The sequence below is a fragment of the Camellia sinensis genome, chromosome 7 (genome assembly GCF_055761805.1).
Source record: "Camellia sinensis isolate YWXY chromosome 7, ASM5576180v1, whole genome shotgun sequence".
Lineage (NCBI taxonomy): Eukaryota > Viridiplantae > Streptophyta > Magnoliopsida > Ericales > Theaceae > Camellia > Camellia sinensis.
This window is the reverse complement of record NC_138967.1, coordinates 151182937-151200171: the sequence shown is the minus strand read 5'-3', so window position 1 is coordinate 151200171 and position 17235 is coordinate 151182937. Positions and strand designations below refer to the sequence as shown.

The window sequence follows — 17235 nt, the reverse complement described above, 5'->3', positions numbered from 1 at the left end:
TAAGCTTATGCCTTCTTTTTTCTAACATGAAGTTATCATTTACTTCAGTATTGTATTCTTCATTGATCTTCAGATGTAAATCCAATATGGAATATATATTTAATGTAATTATATGCAAATAAAGACACTTTTAACTCTCAACCATGGGCAGATGTTCAAGCTGGTGCCCTTGTAAAGCATAACAATACTGAAAGCACATAAAGGCTTAGATATTTTTTTTATGAAAGCACATAACAATATCGCAGTATGTATCAAGTATGACCCAGACTGGTTCTTAGGCATATACAATGGTTCCTCTCTTTCTCTGTTTTGATCTGGTAGGCAAACAAGAAGATGAAACATTTGTGCTCATATAATTTATCCTTAGCACTTGAATGCAAATCCTGATGTACTTATCATGCATCATATAATGTCCCGGTGGATTCATGATTTGCTTCATGTGTTTCATCGCATATTCTGAATGACAGGGGATACTAGATCAGTCACATTAGATGCTAGCTCAGTCAGATTGGCACCATTATGGATTAATGAGTAGAAGTCATGGAAAGTTACTCTAGTCAAGATTGAAATGAACGATCAGGAGTTGCGTAAGGTACTGCTTTTTATCAAGATTGTTTATCTTTTCCTTTGTTTCGTATTGATTTAGCACCCTTCTTTTAAGGGTCCATTTGGATAGCTGTGGATTTCAATTCCTGTAATTGTCACACAAAAAATAAATAAAATCAAGGGATTTGAGGTTAAATAGATAGAAAAACAATGGAAGAAGATAAGTTAAGATACAAGATATATATATATATATATATATATATATATATATATATATATATTAGTAGGATCCTTGTAGCTAGAATGAGAATTCTTAGCATTATTTTAAATAACTAATTTTATAGTTATTTCAAATCCATCATGATAAAACTATTTAACTCAATCTTGAAATTCATAAGTAGACAATCATATCTAAATTTAAGTTGTTGTCCTTTAATGATTAAGGTCAAATCCGTTGATTTCAAATCCACATCTATTCAAAGGGTTCCTGATATTTTCACAGGGTTAATAATTTGCTTTCTTTGGCTTATTAGTATACTTTTGTTCCATTCTGCGTTTTTTTGATTTTTGTTACCTTCCTTCAGGTAGTTGGGATCAAATCTAACAATAAGAAAGCAAATAATCTGAGTCAAATTGTTTCTGTGCCTAATTTGAAAGCAAAACCTCTAAAGAAAATACCAGAAAGATCCAGTCTCCAACAAATAACTGCAGATAGATATGCCTCTCGCAGTGCAATGCTATCATCACTTGTTGTTGCTTGGTCACCAGTTATGCACTGGATGTCTGAAACTGGGTCAGTTTCTACGGATTACTCATTCGATCATTGTTCTATACTTGTAGTTGGAGGGAAGTCTGGTAAAATTTCATTTTGGAGAATCCTTGAACCGCAATGCTTCTCTGTTATGAGCAAACAAGGATTCAACTGCTGCATTTCTTGTTGGACTTCTCCAGGCACATGGTGCTTGGATCACTGCCATTGGTTGGGCCTTGTTTGCTTCTGATGCCTCAGATCCTCAGCTCTTACTGGCTACTGGGAGTTCTGATGGGAGGTGAGTTTGGTCTACCGATGTACCCAAATCTGCCAATAAATAATCATATACCATTGTTTAGTTGTTTGTTTTACTACTGTCAAAACATTTATAAGCTTATTATGGGTTCATTTATTTTATTGAGGGTAGGGCTCTAGTCTGCTATGATTTGGACTCTAAGCCAATCGCAAGACCAGTACAAAACTAGGTACTATGATTTGGTACTGTGATTTGGTGTCTACCTTAAGATACTAAATGTTTTTGGTAGGGCTTGGGAAGAACAGTGTGGAGGAAGTATATACATATACTGCTATATTACATCATATAGCTATTAGGTAGATTTAAGTTATATCAAATCCTCTCATCTTACCATCTTATCGACACCTAGGGATCTAATTTCTATTTAGTTACCGATTGATTTGATGATGATGCGGTGCTGATTCGTTTGAAACCGATCCGTATACATGTATACATTCATAGCATGCTGATTCGTTTAAAATGCTGTGGTTTCTGTTACTGTTCATAGCATGCTTTTCAAAGATTTACTAATGAGATTTAGCAGTTGTGCACATGGTTCAGGTTCATAGCATCCTCTATTTATGCTTCAGGTTTGTCTGTTACCTTTCTTTATAAAGGTGTGGTACAACTCTCTCTATTTGCCAGATTTTTTTTTTAAGTATAATTTCTTACCTTTCTTAGTCTGGTCATGCTGGTCCATAGTTTCTTATCTTTCTAGCCTTCTTGACATGGTATGCAAGAGTATGTAGATTTTCCAACCATTCAAGTTTATTGAAGTTGTGTTAATGGAATTGGATGATTCAGGTATACAATCATTATTTTGGTGAAGATGATGGGATGACTTGATGAAGCTGACGAGAGTTTTGAAGTTATTTTTAGAGAATTTGGAGAGCACACTAAATATTATTTTATTTTTTTATTAAAATGAGAAAATATTAACAATTTTTATTTTTATTTTTTTGTATTGTCATTTGTGTTTTAAGGGATTTTATTTTATTTTATTTTATTTTATTTTTTTATGAAAAATTGAAAAATGAATGCTCACTCACATTATGGTTATATATTTTGAAAATGGTGATGGATGATATAGGTTTGGTTTGAACAAAAGTGAAAAGATCATTATTTATGATTTTGACTTTTTTTTATAAAAAAAGGAGCAATCGTGGCATTTTTCTTAAAAACGTCGCAAAATGTCGTCATCATTACGTCATGGATAACCCCTCTAGCGTGCATAGTTAACAGCGGCAAAGAATTAGTGGCGTTTTAAAAAACGTCGTTTAAAATCTTTAGTGGCGTTTTTGAAACGCCACAAAGATACAGCAACGAATTTTAAAAACGTTGTTTTATCTTTTTGCGGCGTTTTTTCAGCCTATTGCGGCGTTTTAGAAACGCCACTAATTCTCGATTTTCCTGCAGTGTAGGTAGGGGCAAATAATAGTACTTTATGTATATGAAAAATGCTTCAGGCCTCAAAATTTTGAGGCTTGAATGTCTTGAAATTGTTTTTTTTTTTTTTGGCAAGGGTGGTTATGTGTAGGAGTGTGCTAAAAAACTAGACATCTCGCATCAATTTAGCATGTGTGGTTTGATAAGGTAAGTGAGTTATGTTAGACTGGTTGGGTGATAAAATTGATTGATCAGTTAGGTTGTTGGTTAAAATTTGTTAATTCCATATAGTTTTGTACAGCCTAACTGATTAGTCAATTTTATCACCCAACCAATCTAACCCAACTCACTCACCTTACCAAACCACACATTGTCATTTTGATTTAGTAGATGGTTGAGGTTGACTATTTTCGTAATTTTATTTTGTTAGTTTTTTTTTGTTAATTTTTTTCATCATTAGTGAAGTTCTTTTAAAAGAATTCAAAAAGTTTTGTACTTATACGTTCTATTCAACTAGATAGACCCAAAAAAATCAAAACCCTTCATAAAAACTCCAATAATGAGAGAATAAAAAAACAAAAAAATAGTTGGCTTTTTAGCCTTTTTTTAGTCTTCAGTATTTTTTTTAAAAATTTTTTACTTTTTAGATTCGTCTACACAAAGTAGACCTAAAAAGTAAAAAATTTAACATAATTTAAAAAAAAAAAAGATTACTAAAACAAAATGTTTAAATATATATAATTTTTTTAACTCGATGACAAACACGGTATAGTTTACTAATGTGAGCCATAAAGAAAGGGATACTAACGCTTAGGGATATTCATTTCCCCCATCTCGCTCTGCTCCCGCATCTCTTACCTCGCCTTGCAGGAGTTTTTTGTGTCCTGATAAAGAAGTGAAGCAGGAACAAGTTTTACTTCCCCCAGCCTATTCTACCCAATGCCTGCCTTGATTATAGTTATTAAATATATTTATATATATAATTTAATTTTAAGGCATTTACACATAAGTTCTAATTTATAAACTTATTAGTGCATGCCCGTACCTGCAGGCACGGTGTAAATAGTGTTAGGATTAGAATATAATTGTAATTTCAATACTATTTAAATTTATTTTTTAATTTGATAAAATCACAAATTTATTATAAAATTTTTGAATTCCCACAAAACTCATGAAAATTCGTTTTTGCTTATATAATATATAACTAGACAGATAGATGTGCCTGCCATACATACAATATTGCTTTTGCTTATATAATTATATGAAAATTATATGTATGCCCGTAATGTCCTAATGTATTACAGGGCATACATACATTGTATGAAAATATGCGTAAAATATATTGAACAAAAAGAAGAAAATAAAAAAAATAAAAAAATAGAGAGAAAAATAAAAACGGAAGAAAATAAAAACAAATAAAAAGAAAAGAGGGAGGAAGGTGGGATCATGGAATCATGAAATAATGGGTGACAAAAGGAAAAAGTAAGAGAGAGAAGCGGAAAAGTAAAAAATGTACATGTAGGATATTTTTTGAAAAATATATCTCAGCCATTGTTTTACAATTTGAACAGATCTGAGCCATCCAGATGTCATAGTAGGACAAAAATATGTTCAAGATTCAAAAACCGTCCTGCGTTATTATATAGATGTTGAAGATTCATAGGAGATCTAAATTTATGAAGCCTATCAAATATTCAATATATTTAAAAATAACAATTAATTATTAAAATTCTTTTAATTTGTGGGCTATAAAATTCATTAATTTAATCTCCACTACACACAGTAAAATCTGGCTCTAACTTCTGGTATCGTAGACTTTTCCATATAATATGAATAAAAACAAGTGAACAAAAATGAGAGAAAAAAAAAAAACAAACAGAGAGAAAAATAAAAAGAGAAGAGGGAGGAATGTGGGATCATGGGATCATGGAAGGATGGGTGAGAAAAGGAAAAAGTACGAGAGAGAAGCAGAAAAGTAGAAAATGTAATGTAGGACATTTTTTGAAAAATATATCTCAGCCATTATTTTATAATTTGATCAGATCTGAGCCATCTAAATATCCTAGTAGGACAAAATATGTTGAAGATTCAAAAACCGTCCTGCTTTATTATATAGATGTTGAAGATTCATATAAGGTCTAAATTTATGAAGTCTATCAAGTATTCAATATATTTAAAAATAATAATTAATTGTTCAAATTCATTTAATTTGTGGACTATAAAATTCATTAATCTAATCTCCACTATACACAGTAAAATCTGGCTCCAAATTCGGGGATCGTAGACTTTTCCATATAATATGAATAAAAATAATTGAACAAAAAGGAGAAAATAAAAAAATAAACAAATAGAGAGAAAAATAAATTTGGGAGAAAATAAAAAAAATAAAAAGAAAATAGAGAGAAAGGTGGGAACATGGAATCATGGAAGGGTGGGTGAGAAAAGGAAAAAGTAAGAGAGAGAATGGGGAAAATAGAAAATGTATATGTAGGATATTTTTTGAAAAATATATATCTGCCGTTGTTTTATAATTTGAATAGATTTAAGCCGTCCAAAAGTCCTAGTAAGACAAATGTGTGTGGGACAAATTCAAAAAATCATCCTGCTTTATTATATAGATATGGAAATTGTATGTATGCCCGTAATGTCCTAGTGTATTACAGGCATACAAACATTATATGGAAATATGTGTAAAATATGTTGAACAAAAAAAAAGAAAAAAAAAACAAATAGGGAGAAAAATAAAAGCGGGGAGCAAATAAAATAAATAAAAAGAAAAGAGAGATGAAGGTGGGATCATGTGATCATAGAAGGACGGGTGAGAAAAAGAAAAAGTAAGATAGAGAAGCGGGAAAATATAAAATGTATATGTAGGACATTTTTTGAAAAATATATCTCAGCCGTTGTTTTATAATTTGAATAAATATGAGCCATCCAAATGTCCTAATGGGACAAATGTGTATAGGATAAATTCCAAAACCATCCTGCTTTATTATATAGATGTTGAAGATTCATATAAGGTCTAAATTTGTGAAGTTCATCAGATATTCAATATATTTGAAAATAATAATTAATTGCTCAAATTCATTTAATTTGTGGACTATAAAATTCATTAATTTAATCTCCATTACACACAATAAAACCTAACTCCTAATTCTGAGATCGTAGACTTTTCCATATAGTATGAAAAAAATAGGTGAACAAAAAGGAGAAAATAAAAAAATAAAAAAATAAAACAAATAGAGAGAAAAATAAAAATGGGAGAAAATAAAAAAAAATAAAAAAGAAAAGAGAGAGGAATGTGGGATCATGGGATCATGAAAGGATATGTGAGAAAATGAAAAAGTAAGATAGAAAAGCGGGAAAATAGAAAATGTACATGTAAGATATTTTTTGGAAAATATGTCTTAGATGTTGATTTATAATTTGAATATATCTAATCCGTCCAAATGTCTTAGTAGGATAAATGTATGTAGGACAAATTCAAAAATCATCATGCTTTATTATATAAATGTTGAAGATTCATAGGAGGTTTAAATTTATGAAGTCTATCAAATATTCAATATATTTAAAAATAATAATTAATTATTAAAATTCATTATATTTGTGGACTGTAAAATTCATTAATTGAATCTCCACTATACACAGTAAAATCTGGCTCCTATTTCTGGTATCGCAGATTTTTTCATATAATATTAATAAAAAAAAGTGAACAAAAATGACAAAATAAAAAAAAATAAATAGAGAAAAATAAAAATGGGAGAAAATAAAGAAAGAAAAAGAAAAGACGGAGGAATGTGGGATCATGGAAGGATGAGTGAGAAAAGGAAAAAGTAAGAGAGAGAAGCGGGAAAGTAGAAAATGTAATGTATGACATTTTTGTAAAAATATATCTCAGCCATTGTTTTATAATTTAATCATATCTGAACTATCTAAATGTCCTAATAAGACAAATGTGTGTAAAACAAATTCAAAAATTATCTTACTTTATTATATAGATGTTGAAGATTCATACGAGGTCTAAATTTATGAAGTCTATCAAGTATTCAATATATTTAAAAATAATAATTAATTGTTCAAATTCATTTAATTTGTGGAGTATAAAATTCATTAATCTAATCTCTATTACACACAGTAAAATCTGGCTCCAAATTCTGGGATCGTAGACTTTTTCATATAATATGAATAAAAATAAGTGAACAAAAATGAGAAAATAAAAAAATAAACAAATAGAGAGAGAAATAAAAATGGGAGAAAATAAAGAAAGAAAAAGAAAAGAGAGAGGAAGGTGGGATCATAGAATCATGGAAGGGTGGGTGAGAAAATGAAAAAAGTAAGAGAGAGAAGGGAAAAATAGAAAATGTACATGTAGGATATTTTTTGAAAAATATATTTCAACCGTTATTTTATAATTTGAATAGATCTAAGCCGTCCAAATGTCCTAATAGAACAAATGTGTGTAGGACAAATTCAAAAACCATCCTGCTTTATTATATAGATATGGAAATTGTATGTATGCCCGTAATGTCCTAGTGTATTACAGGCATGCAAACATTATATGGAAATATGTGTAAAGTATATTGAACAAAAAGAAGAAAATTAAAAAAAAAAAAAAACAATTAGGGAGAAAAATAAAAACGGGAGCAAATAAAAAAAAAATAAAAAGAAAAGAGAGATGAAGGTGGGATCATGAGATCATAGAATGACGGGTGAGAAAAAGAAAAAGTAAGAGAGAGAAACGGGAAAATATAAAATGTACATGTAGGACATTTTTTGAAAAATATATCTCAACCGTTATTTTATAATTTGAATAAATCTGAGTCGTCCAAATGTCGTAGTGAGACAAATATGTGTAGGATAAATTCAAAAACCATCCTGCTTTATTATATAGATATTCTATTAAGTCCTAACTAAGATTTCTTTTAACCTTCAAGTCCCATTAAATTTTTAATAGACGGAATTACCATTCAAACAATGATTGTTCATCATTTATGATTATTTACAAAGGAACATGATAATTTGACATTTATTTTGATTGTCAAAACTTTAAAATATCAACTTTCAAATTGAAAAAAACTAAAAAATAAAATAAAATATGTGCAATTTTTTTTTTTTAATTTTTTTTGATAAAACTAAATTATTTTTTTTTGCAAAACTAAAAATTTTGTGGCTATAAAAGAGTATGATGGTGGAACATTGATATGCAAAACTGGATTAAAAAAAACTTTAAAAATTAAAAGCCTGATAATGTTTTCAGTTTTAAAATTAAAAAAAAAAAAACTGATAATGTATTCGATTTTATTGGATAGTTGAATTAAACTAATAAGTAGAAAGGTAAAAACGTTTAATCTCATACTTTGTTTTTTTTATCAGTTAATGAAATAATTATCTCGAACAATACTCTGCAAAATTGATAATGTTTTTAGTTTTAAAATTTGAAAAAGAATGATAATATTCTCAATTTTACTAAATAGGACTTATTGGTTCAAAAAATCGTAAATATGACTTGAGTTACCATAACATTTGTAAATAAGACTTTTAATTTATTAACTCTTTAATTTTTTTTATTATAATAAAATGAAAATACTAAAATATTATACTTAATATTAATTTTTACTCATTTATTTTTTATTTTATATTTTATAATTCTTATTAAATATAAATCATTATTCATAATATATTATATTATTTATAATTTTTATTAATTTTTTCATTCTTTAACTTGCAAATATAACCTACTTTCCGCCCAACCACCGCCACTCCAGATTTGTCCTCTCCTTAATATGATACGGGAGAGGAACGGATTACTACAAATCTGACCCATGGCCATCAAAGCTTTTTTGCTTTTGATTTTTTTAGATGGACATTTTCAAGTACGGCTTTTAATATCAAGAATGGGATTAAGGGCTACTTTTATTAGCCATTCAAGTCGAAGAAGGTGCTCTTATACATTTTTATTTGTTTTTTTTTTTTAAATTAAAATTTGAATTTGAAGGATTTGTGGTGTTCACCATAAGTCGATAATGTAAGTCATTAATTTTGTAGGATATTTAGTATATATCATTTATGAAAAACAATTAAGACCATTCGATAATCATAACATTTATATTTTTATTGCACGCGTCTTTAAAAAATGAACAATAAGTATTTTTTTTAAAATAAATCATTTATTTTTTAGAGACAAACAATTAAAATGAATAAATTCCGAATATCAAATCGATTTTTTTTTTTTAATTATTTATTAATGACATACATGAAAAACTTACAAAAAACAGTTATTCAGATCATTTAAACGAGACTTATGATAAGCCATTAAAGTGACAATCAATACTTTGTAGTATTATTGTATTTTTAATTTTTATAAAATTAAATTTCAATAATACAAAAAAATCACTAATCCTTTAAGAAAAAATATGTGTGGCCATGGTGGATCATGTACCAACTCCAATCATCTTTAAATGGCGGATTGGACTCGGACGGCCCTCTCCACAAGAATTAATTCACTGAAAACCTTCCGTGGGCCCTACTGGTAAAGCCCTCTTTTTGCATTCATATTGTTGTATTAAGTTTGGTTTTCTTAATAAAAAATTTAAAAGTTAATTTTGTCATTTGTTAAATATTAATTTTTTTTATACAAAAAATAATTCAAAAAATCAAAACAAATAACTTAATTCCTTTGGCTTCAGTTCAAAATTTGACTTTCGTTTTTTTTTTTCTTTTTTTCCCAAAAGGCTCACTAAAACAAAAATAAGTCCCAAAAAAAAGTTGAAAAGCTAGATTTTAAAGAAAATTTATTTAAAAGTAAAAAAAAAAATCAATAAATTATCAAATAACATGATTTTTACTTTAACAATTACAAAAGTCAAAAAGTAACAAAAATACCAAATGACATAAGTTATTTTAAGTTTAACGTATTTATTAATTTATACATATATATATATATATATATATATTTAGAAATTAGTTGAAGAAGCCATAACCTCTAACACTCTAATTTTAAATAAGAAATATAATTTATTCTATAGATATAAATTTTGATTACAAAAAAAGAGGCAACACTCTTATTCTTTCCTGTGGTGTTACCCGAATTACCAAGTTTATGGCTTGTTTAGAATTTTTCGGAAGGAAAATAAAATAAAATAAATAAATAAATTTTAAAAGGTATGAAAAGGGTGAGAGGGAATAGTAAGACATACATCATAGTTATGTGGCAGATGGTGGAGGAGCAATGATCACAGGTGACATTATTCTAGTCCCTTTAGCCCAACTGAATGGATCTGCTTCTCCACTGAAGTTCCAATCCTTCTTTCCCAATGTCTTCCCAATTTGCTTCAAAGCTTCCACTGTAGTAAAATAATAATATTAATAACAAATAAATAAATCACTACAATAAAATTGAATTTTTACGACTTGCAATGTATGCTGTAAAAACTCTTTCACGACATGCACACAAATGCCGTTATATGACATGCCGTGGAAAGTTGAGCGTCATTTACGGCATGAAGATAAAGTTGTAAAAAGTAATAAATTAAATATTAATGACATACTTTGTATGTCGTATATAATTTTTTACGACATTTTTGTCATGCCATAAATCATCATACTTCCCATGACATAATTTTGTATGTCGTAAAATGCTATTTTTAATATGTTTATGACATATTACGTATGTCGTATATAATCTTTTACGACATTTTCTTGCATGTCATAAATCATTACACTTTTCATAACATAATTTTGTATGTCGTATATAATCTTTTATAGTATTTTCTTACATGTCATAAATTACTACACTTTTCACGACATAATTTTGTATGCCGCAGAAGGTTATTTTTAATATATATATATATATATATATAGAGAGAGAGAGAGAGAGAGAGAGAAGAAAAGCAAATTCAAAGCAAAAGTATACCGATATAAAACGTGTACAATCCCCAATTCCTAATACAATAAACCCATCAAAGCAAGTGCTTAACTCATGTGAAATGAACTTTCATACATTAAATTTACCAACTTGTGGCACAAATTCAAATGATAACATCTATAAATTAAGTACAAATCGAAAGAGACGACATGTCTCAATATATACAATGCTCTAAAACAAAACAAAAAGTTCCAAGCCAACAAGTCTAAGAGCAGGCACTAGTATTCACACAACATGTATACACAACCAAAACAGGAAGCCCACTGTTCAAACCTCATCACGTCTATACATATATGAGGAATAGGGTGAGCTAAAACCCAGCAAGTAATAGCATACCAAGAGCCAGTGAACACAAGCATGGATATGGCCTTGCATATCAAATACTAGCAGTTGGTGCAAACACAGCATTTGCAAGTGTAGGTCTAATTTTTTGGTGGTTTTGGTTGGTTAAATAAATGATGATGAAAATGGCATGAATTTGAAACTGATTTAGAGCAGTAATTTGATATGGAATTTGTAGTAAACAATTTCAGCAGTATTTTTGGAAAATCAAAAAGGCATGACAACATTTCTCTTTCTGAGTTGTGTGCTTTTAATATTGAATAGATGTGTCCCCTAGTTACCTAATCATACCTCCTCAAACTACTTAAAAAAAAAAAAAAAAAAAAAAAAAAAAAAAAAACCGATAGCAAATAACAACTTGAGCTCCCTGTTGTTGTTGTTGCCATGCTCTGGAGTCCTCAAGGCAGGATTTTCCGTATCCTTACATGGCAATCCATCTTTATCTTCAATTTTAACAATGAACAAAATAAAAATAAAAATAAATACTAGTTAGAATTCAGGAAATAAATGACTACTTTGTATACATATAATATAACATATAAACACATAAAAATAAAAAATTTCTCCCCAAATGATGAAATTATCCATTTAAAGCTGAAAAAAAACTCAATATATACTACAATTCTTTGGAATGAAACAAGATCTGAGAGAATCAAATTAACATTGAATCAACATACAATAAAAACAAATTACCATCAGCGAGTAGAAGAGATGATAGAGGATTCCGAGATACAACAGGTTCTTGATTTAGAAACAGAAAAACGAACATCAAAACTCACAATTCAGAACAAGAAAACAGAGAATTTAACACACACACATAGATAGATAGATAGATAGATAGATAGAGAGAGAGAGAGAGAGAGAGAGAGAGAGAGAGAGAGAGAGACAGAGAGACAGAGAGAGAGGAGTACTCTGAGCTTCGAAGGGAGTGGTTCTGAGACGAGATGAGTCTGGGGGTGGCGATGTTCGTCTCTGATTTGAAAGAAGCCAAAGAAACAACCCATCGCTCTGAAAAATTCAAAATTGACAAAAGCTAACCAAAATTGGGTGCTAACCACATGAAACTGTGATAATTAATTTTATATGGTGGCAAAAGCTACCCGAAAACAATCTGATAAGGCTGGCCAGATTTAGTTTGAACTTAACTGGTGAACCCAAATGGGTGAGAATATCTTAATAAAATGGCATTACTACATAAGGTTCATTGGCATAACTTTATCCAAAGTGATGTTTAGATCATTCACACCCATTGGAGTATAATCTGTCACAAATGACAACATCCAAAGGGTCATTTGGGAAATTGAGAGGTAAAGAAGTAGGCTCCTTGGAGGAGAGTTGCATTGCTTAGGTAGGTCAACTAACTGATTAGGAAACTACAACTTACCTTGTTCCTCATTTTTGTTGTAGTATTTTCACAGTAGCTGCTTTATTTAAAAAGAAATACCTCAACGAATGAAAAAAAAATACCTCTATGACTTTTGTATTTGAAAAAAAAAATGCTTTTACATATTATATATATATTTTTTTAGGTGCCACAGTACACACTGATGCTATTATATAATATTAATATGTGAATAGTCATCCCATATACACTGTAAAAATACTCATGAAATATAGGAAAACCAAAAGAATTTTGGAAAAATTTAGGGACCATGTCATATACATTATAGAAATACTCCAAAATAGAGGGTTATTGGATGAATTTTGGAGACCTTAGGCCATAAGTAGCTTCCTTACTGACTCTGACTGCAAATGTCTTAACCTATAGCTAACATGTGGCTACTGTGAAGCATATCACAAGTTTAACCCTACCTTATAACAATCTTGCAGTGTATATATATACAAAAAATACCACTGTAACATTTCAAAAAACAAAAAAGGAAAATAATTGAAGTAGGTTGATTTCCATTAGACTAAATATTTAGGGGGGGAAAGAACAGAAAGTCAAAAACAAACAAAAAAAGAAAAAGAAAAGCAGTTCAGTCCATCTGGGATGGCCAAGCTCTAGGGAAGTATTTGGTTCTGGGGTTGGAGATTAAGTCAAATTCGAACAATGGCAACACAATAAACATAGAAAATAAAACAGACAAACCTTGGTATGAGGCCAAAGCTGGTCGGGAGAAACATGCATCATAGATCCCTCTTTACCAGGCTTCCACTCGACAACAAAGTAAGCAAGTACTCCCGAACCAAAACTAAACCACAAACTCATGAGCCCAACTGCCTCAATGCGAAAAGCCCTCCTCATCTGTTCCAAAAATTTATCAGATGCCTAGAGAGCACTTTTTGCTCCAGCTGTTGCTTTACCATCGGAGTTTGCACTGTCTTCTTCTAGTTTCTCATCTGGTCTTACTCCAAGCAGCTTTTGCATTCCAAGTGCAAACATTCTAGCATTGGAGAGCCTTTGGATATTTGCCACTAACTTCTTGATGCTATCTGCCTCCACAGAATGATAACATATGGAATGTCAAGTGCATCCATCTGGCTAGATAGTCGAGCATGCTTGATACAAAGTGAGCAGTGCCTGACCACATGAAGAGATGAAGCACATATGCTAGAGGGTGCATTTCCTTTACTTGCTTCAGCAATGAGACTTGCATAACTGTAACCTTCAGTTTTGCCAATCATCTCCGATGAAATGAGTGACTGTGGTGAAGTCTAACGACTGAATCCCGAATCCATGATTTTTCTTCTCTTACTAAATCCTAACTGGAGCTCTAAACATTGAAGTGATGGAATTACATTCAACATATCTGAAACTGTACGCTTTCTTGATCTTCTATCATGTCTAGTAACAGCATCAAGATTTGAGCTAGGATCAATTGCAAAATCTGGTGCTTCGACTGAAAGTAACACATTTGTCACAAATACAATTGACTACAAAAATACTATTTAATTGAAATTTATAAGTCGCAGCTAATACAGATAAAATCATTGTAACTTACATATGGTAGCTGTAGCCCAAGGGCTAGATCCAGAAACTTTAAAAGATCCAATTGCTGAGGTTCTAGGCCCGTTAGGTTTTATAATTGGTGCAGAAACTCGGGGGCCAGTCAGTTTTGGTAGGGAAGACAAATCCACTGTAGCACAAGAATCAGCAGAATGTGGAGATCTAAGAGAAGCCAAATCCTGGTCAGATTTTGAAGCAGACAGTTTCTTCAAATTTGTGCTCCTTCCTAAACCAGAAGGTGGTGAACTCACAGAGCTAGACTACATGATGCCCTTCAAATTGCTAGTTGAATAAATAGAGCCATTCTTATAATGGGGAGATCCACCAGAAACTTTAGGAGCATTATTGATCTGTGCTATTTGTGTTCCTCCCTTCCGCTTAGGTGAGGAGGTTCCAACTTTCATACTCTGAAAATTCATTGGAACAGAGTCATGATGCGCTGCAGCAGATGCATTAAATGATGAATAGAGACTCTGACTAGAAAAAGAAGGTGCAGATGACCCTCTCTCAAGCTCAAACACTTCATCAACAATAGAAGAGAAACTTGATAGCAGATTTCCAGAACTATGCATAGAACCATCGATGTTGAGCTCAGAGAGAAGACCATGTTCAGATGTCTGATTAGCACCCACAGCATTGGGTGAAAGTGAAAGTAGTTTTCCACAGTCAATAAAGCTCAAATTAAGTACATCTTCAATCATCTGAATCTGATCAATGTCAACATTTTTTACACGGGTGACACAGGGGAAAAACATAACAAAAACAAAATAGTTAATAATACAAAAAAAAAAAAAAAGAGCCACAAACAGGGCACAAACACAACACATGTAAATTTGATTTTTTCTACACAAATATTCAACTTCATGCAAGCAATTTCTATCCAAAAACAAATAATAAAAACAGCAACAACGAGGCTTATCTAGGCATTGAAAATCTGAATTTTATTCACTAAAATATTAGCTTTACACATGACTTTGTCAGAGAGCTTATTTCCAGCAAGAAAGATTTGTTGCAAATTTGCCACAAAGCTTGTTTCTTGCAAGAAAATCTGTCACTGCTATGAACAAATTCAGCAGTGACTGACTTTCAGTCACTACTATGAAAATCTATCTACATTGTTTTGGTCAAGAATAGGAAGCCTTGCAATATAAACTTAGAGATCACAAGCACATAACAACTCAAGTAAATTCATGAGGAAGCAATCACTCAAGTTCAACATCATAGCATCACAAATTGAATTTCACGATTTGACAACTATAAATTCATATTCATATTCATATTCAAATCAAATGAACACATGGATTCAAATTCAAATCTCTCACAACAAATTTGTAATTAAAAATGAACTTCAAGATCAGAGAGATAATTTACCGCTTGAAATCGCAAGGGGTAAACCCTAGGAGGAGATTCAAGATTGTAAACCCTAAGAGGAGGAGAAGAGTGGCTGCAGAGGCAAAAGTTGCTAAGTAAATGAAGAGAAGTGAAATGCAGATATGTGGGAAAAACATGTTGAGAGATGATGATGATAAGGATGAGAGAAAAAAGAGCTTCTCATGCATTTGAACATCCATTCTATTGCTGCATTACAAATAGCTGATGAAGGGTTCCTATTGGTTTATCATGAGTGAGAGAGAACTTGAAGATGACACATAAGTTGAAATTCACAGCTAATAACATTGATTCATAGTCAATTGACATTGATATAATAGGTAGGAGATTGGAGGATAGAACTCTCATAAATACATCCGAATTTAAATCCAAGACGGAAAATCAATCGCACAGTAGTCCCGTTCCAAGAAAATTAAATAGAAAATATATATTTATATATATGTTTAACTCTTATAACACCGTAAATCTTGAGTTTTAATTTTGATAATTTAAACTCTAATATGTTAATTTGTTTTCAATTCAAACTGTATGCCTATTTTTATCAAGTAAAATTGACTCAAAAAAATAATATTTTAGTCATTAAACTCAATATAGATATACATAAAATGTCTAAAATATCATTTTCTATTGAGTTTAATGAGTTAATACAATTTTTGTTAGTTTGAATCTAACAAAAATAGGCAGATGATTTAGATTGAAAATAAATCAAAAGATTAATTTAGATTGTGAAAAGTAAAAACTCAAGTTTATTTTGTTATAGGGTCAAATTCTAGGTTTTTTTTTTTTGGGTAATTTTTCCAATTAAATCTACACTTTGATTTGCAATTCGGAACAATTTTTTCTGGTCATTTTTTCTTCTTGTGAGAAATTTCCAATGTAATGGTGGTATCATGTTATTGTTGACAAGTGGTATTACCATCTAATAATAAAGCATCATCCAAGAAGGTGAACCTCACCTACTACCACCTTATCCAATTCATTCTATTAAGCCTCCGTTTGGGAAGTGGGTTGACTTTTTGATTTTTTGGCTTTTTTGGTTATTTTAGCCTGGGCTAAAAAGCTTGGTTTGGGAAGAGCTTTTTGGCTTTTTGACTTTTTTGACTTTTTTTGTGAGAGAAGAGTGTAATGATTATGGGTTAAATGTGATGTTTTGTTTTTTGTGGCTAAAATAGCCTATTTTGTCTTTTGTGGCTAAAATAGCCAAAAAAGCCCGAAAAAGCCCTTCTCAAACGGACCCTAACTAACACATATGCTTAGTGGAACCCAAAGGGGTGTGGCAATTTGATAATGCAAGGCATAAATATTGATGTCCCAAGTTAGACTCTCCTTGGGTCAGCCATTCGAGTGAGCACATACAGTTGGTAGGATGAATCTTTTAAACCTTGGCAAATCATATTCAGTGTCGGGAGTGTGAGTTTGAATCCCCACCTGTGCGTGATTCCGTGACTTACTACTACATAATTAAGTGGCTCTACTATGTAGTATCAGTTAAGAGTGACCTTCAGAGTCTCGGTTTCTTAAAGTCTAATCTTAGAGATTACTCATATGTATTGTTAGGCCTTTTTCATATGCATAGCGAAGTAAAATGCATTTACATAGTAAGTTATGATTGGTTTGTTATATCATTTCACTGGCTTTAGTTTTTTCTTTTG

General features: G+C 30.7%; 2 protein-coding genes across 15 annotated transcripts; one reads left to right on the top strand and one right to left on the bottom strand.

Annotated features, from left to right (window-relative positions):
• Positions 1–467: 467 nt before the first annotated feature.
• Positions 468–1615, top strand: LOC114265579 (uncharacterized). The gene is made up of 3 exons (XM_082879572.1): positions 468–592; positions 1131–1401; positions 1498–1615. Exons 1-3 carry the CDS (start codon positions 569–571, stop codon positions 1545–1547), a joined length of 345 nt encoding a protein of 114 aa, XP_082735698.1. The 5' UTR covers positions 468–568; the 3' UTR covers positions 1548–1615.
• On the bottom strand, positions 558–15973 carry LOC145795381 (mediator of RNA polymerase II transcription subunit 14-like). 14 transcript variants are annotated; one of them, XR_014336187.1, is made up of 9 exons: positions 15566–15973; positions 14190–14901; positions 13337–14087; positions 12156–12252; positions 11938–11985; positions 11603–11687; positions 10175–10321; positions 3787–3862; positions 1396–1624 (listed from the first exon to the last, which is right to left on the bottom strand). XR_014336187.1 is itself a non-coding variant. In XM_082879569.1 (7 exons), the coding sequence occupies exons 3-6, from the start codon at positions 13490–13492 to the stop codon at positions 10182–10184; spliced, it is 441 nt and encodes a 146-aa protein (XP_082735695.1). In that variant the 5' UTR covers positions 13493–14087; positions 14190–14901; positions 15566–15973; the 3' UTR covers positions 558–692; positions 10175–10181. The 14 variants fall into 14 exon arrangements, 5 of the variants coding, with proteins under 5 accessions (XP_082735695.1, XP_082735694.1, XP_082735697.1 ...); XR_014336188.1 differs by lacking the exons at positions 1396–1624; positions 3787–3862 and adding an exon at positions 558–692; XR_014336186.1 differs by lacking the exon at positions 3787–3862.
• Between the last annotated feature and the right edge of the window lie 1262 nt (positions 15974–17235).

What these genes read in the sequence shown, in the direction of transcription:
- LOC114265579 (XM_082879572.1), top strand. Translation starts at nt 569, where the DNA reads ATGAACGATCAGGAGTTGCGTAAG. An exon ending in ACGATCAGGAGTTGCGTAAG is followed by an intron (nt 593 to 1,130) that starts GTACTGCTTTTT and finishes ACCTTCCTTCAG; the next exon opens with GTAGTTGGGATCAAATCTAA. An exon ending in TGTAGTTGGAGGGAAGTCTG is followed by an intron (nt 1,402 to 1,497) that starts GTAAAATTTCAT and finishes GGACTTCTCCAG; the next exon opens with GCACATGGTGCTTGGATCAC.
- LOC145795381 (XM_082879567.1), bottom strand. Translation starts at nt 13,492, where the DNA reads ATGAGGAGGGCTTTTCGCATTGAGGCAGTTGGGCTCATGAGTTTGTGG. An exon ending in AGCTTTGGCCTCATACCAAG is followed by an intron (nt 12,253 to 13,336) that starts GTTTGTCTGTTT and finishes TGAATTTTTCAG; the next exon opens with AGCGATGGGTTGTTTCTTTG. An exon ending in ATCTCTTCTACTCGCTGATG is followed by an intron (nt 11,688 to 11,937) that starts GTAATTTGTTTT and finishes TTAAAATTGAAG; the next exon opens with ATAAAGATGGATTGCCATGT.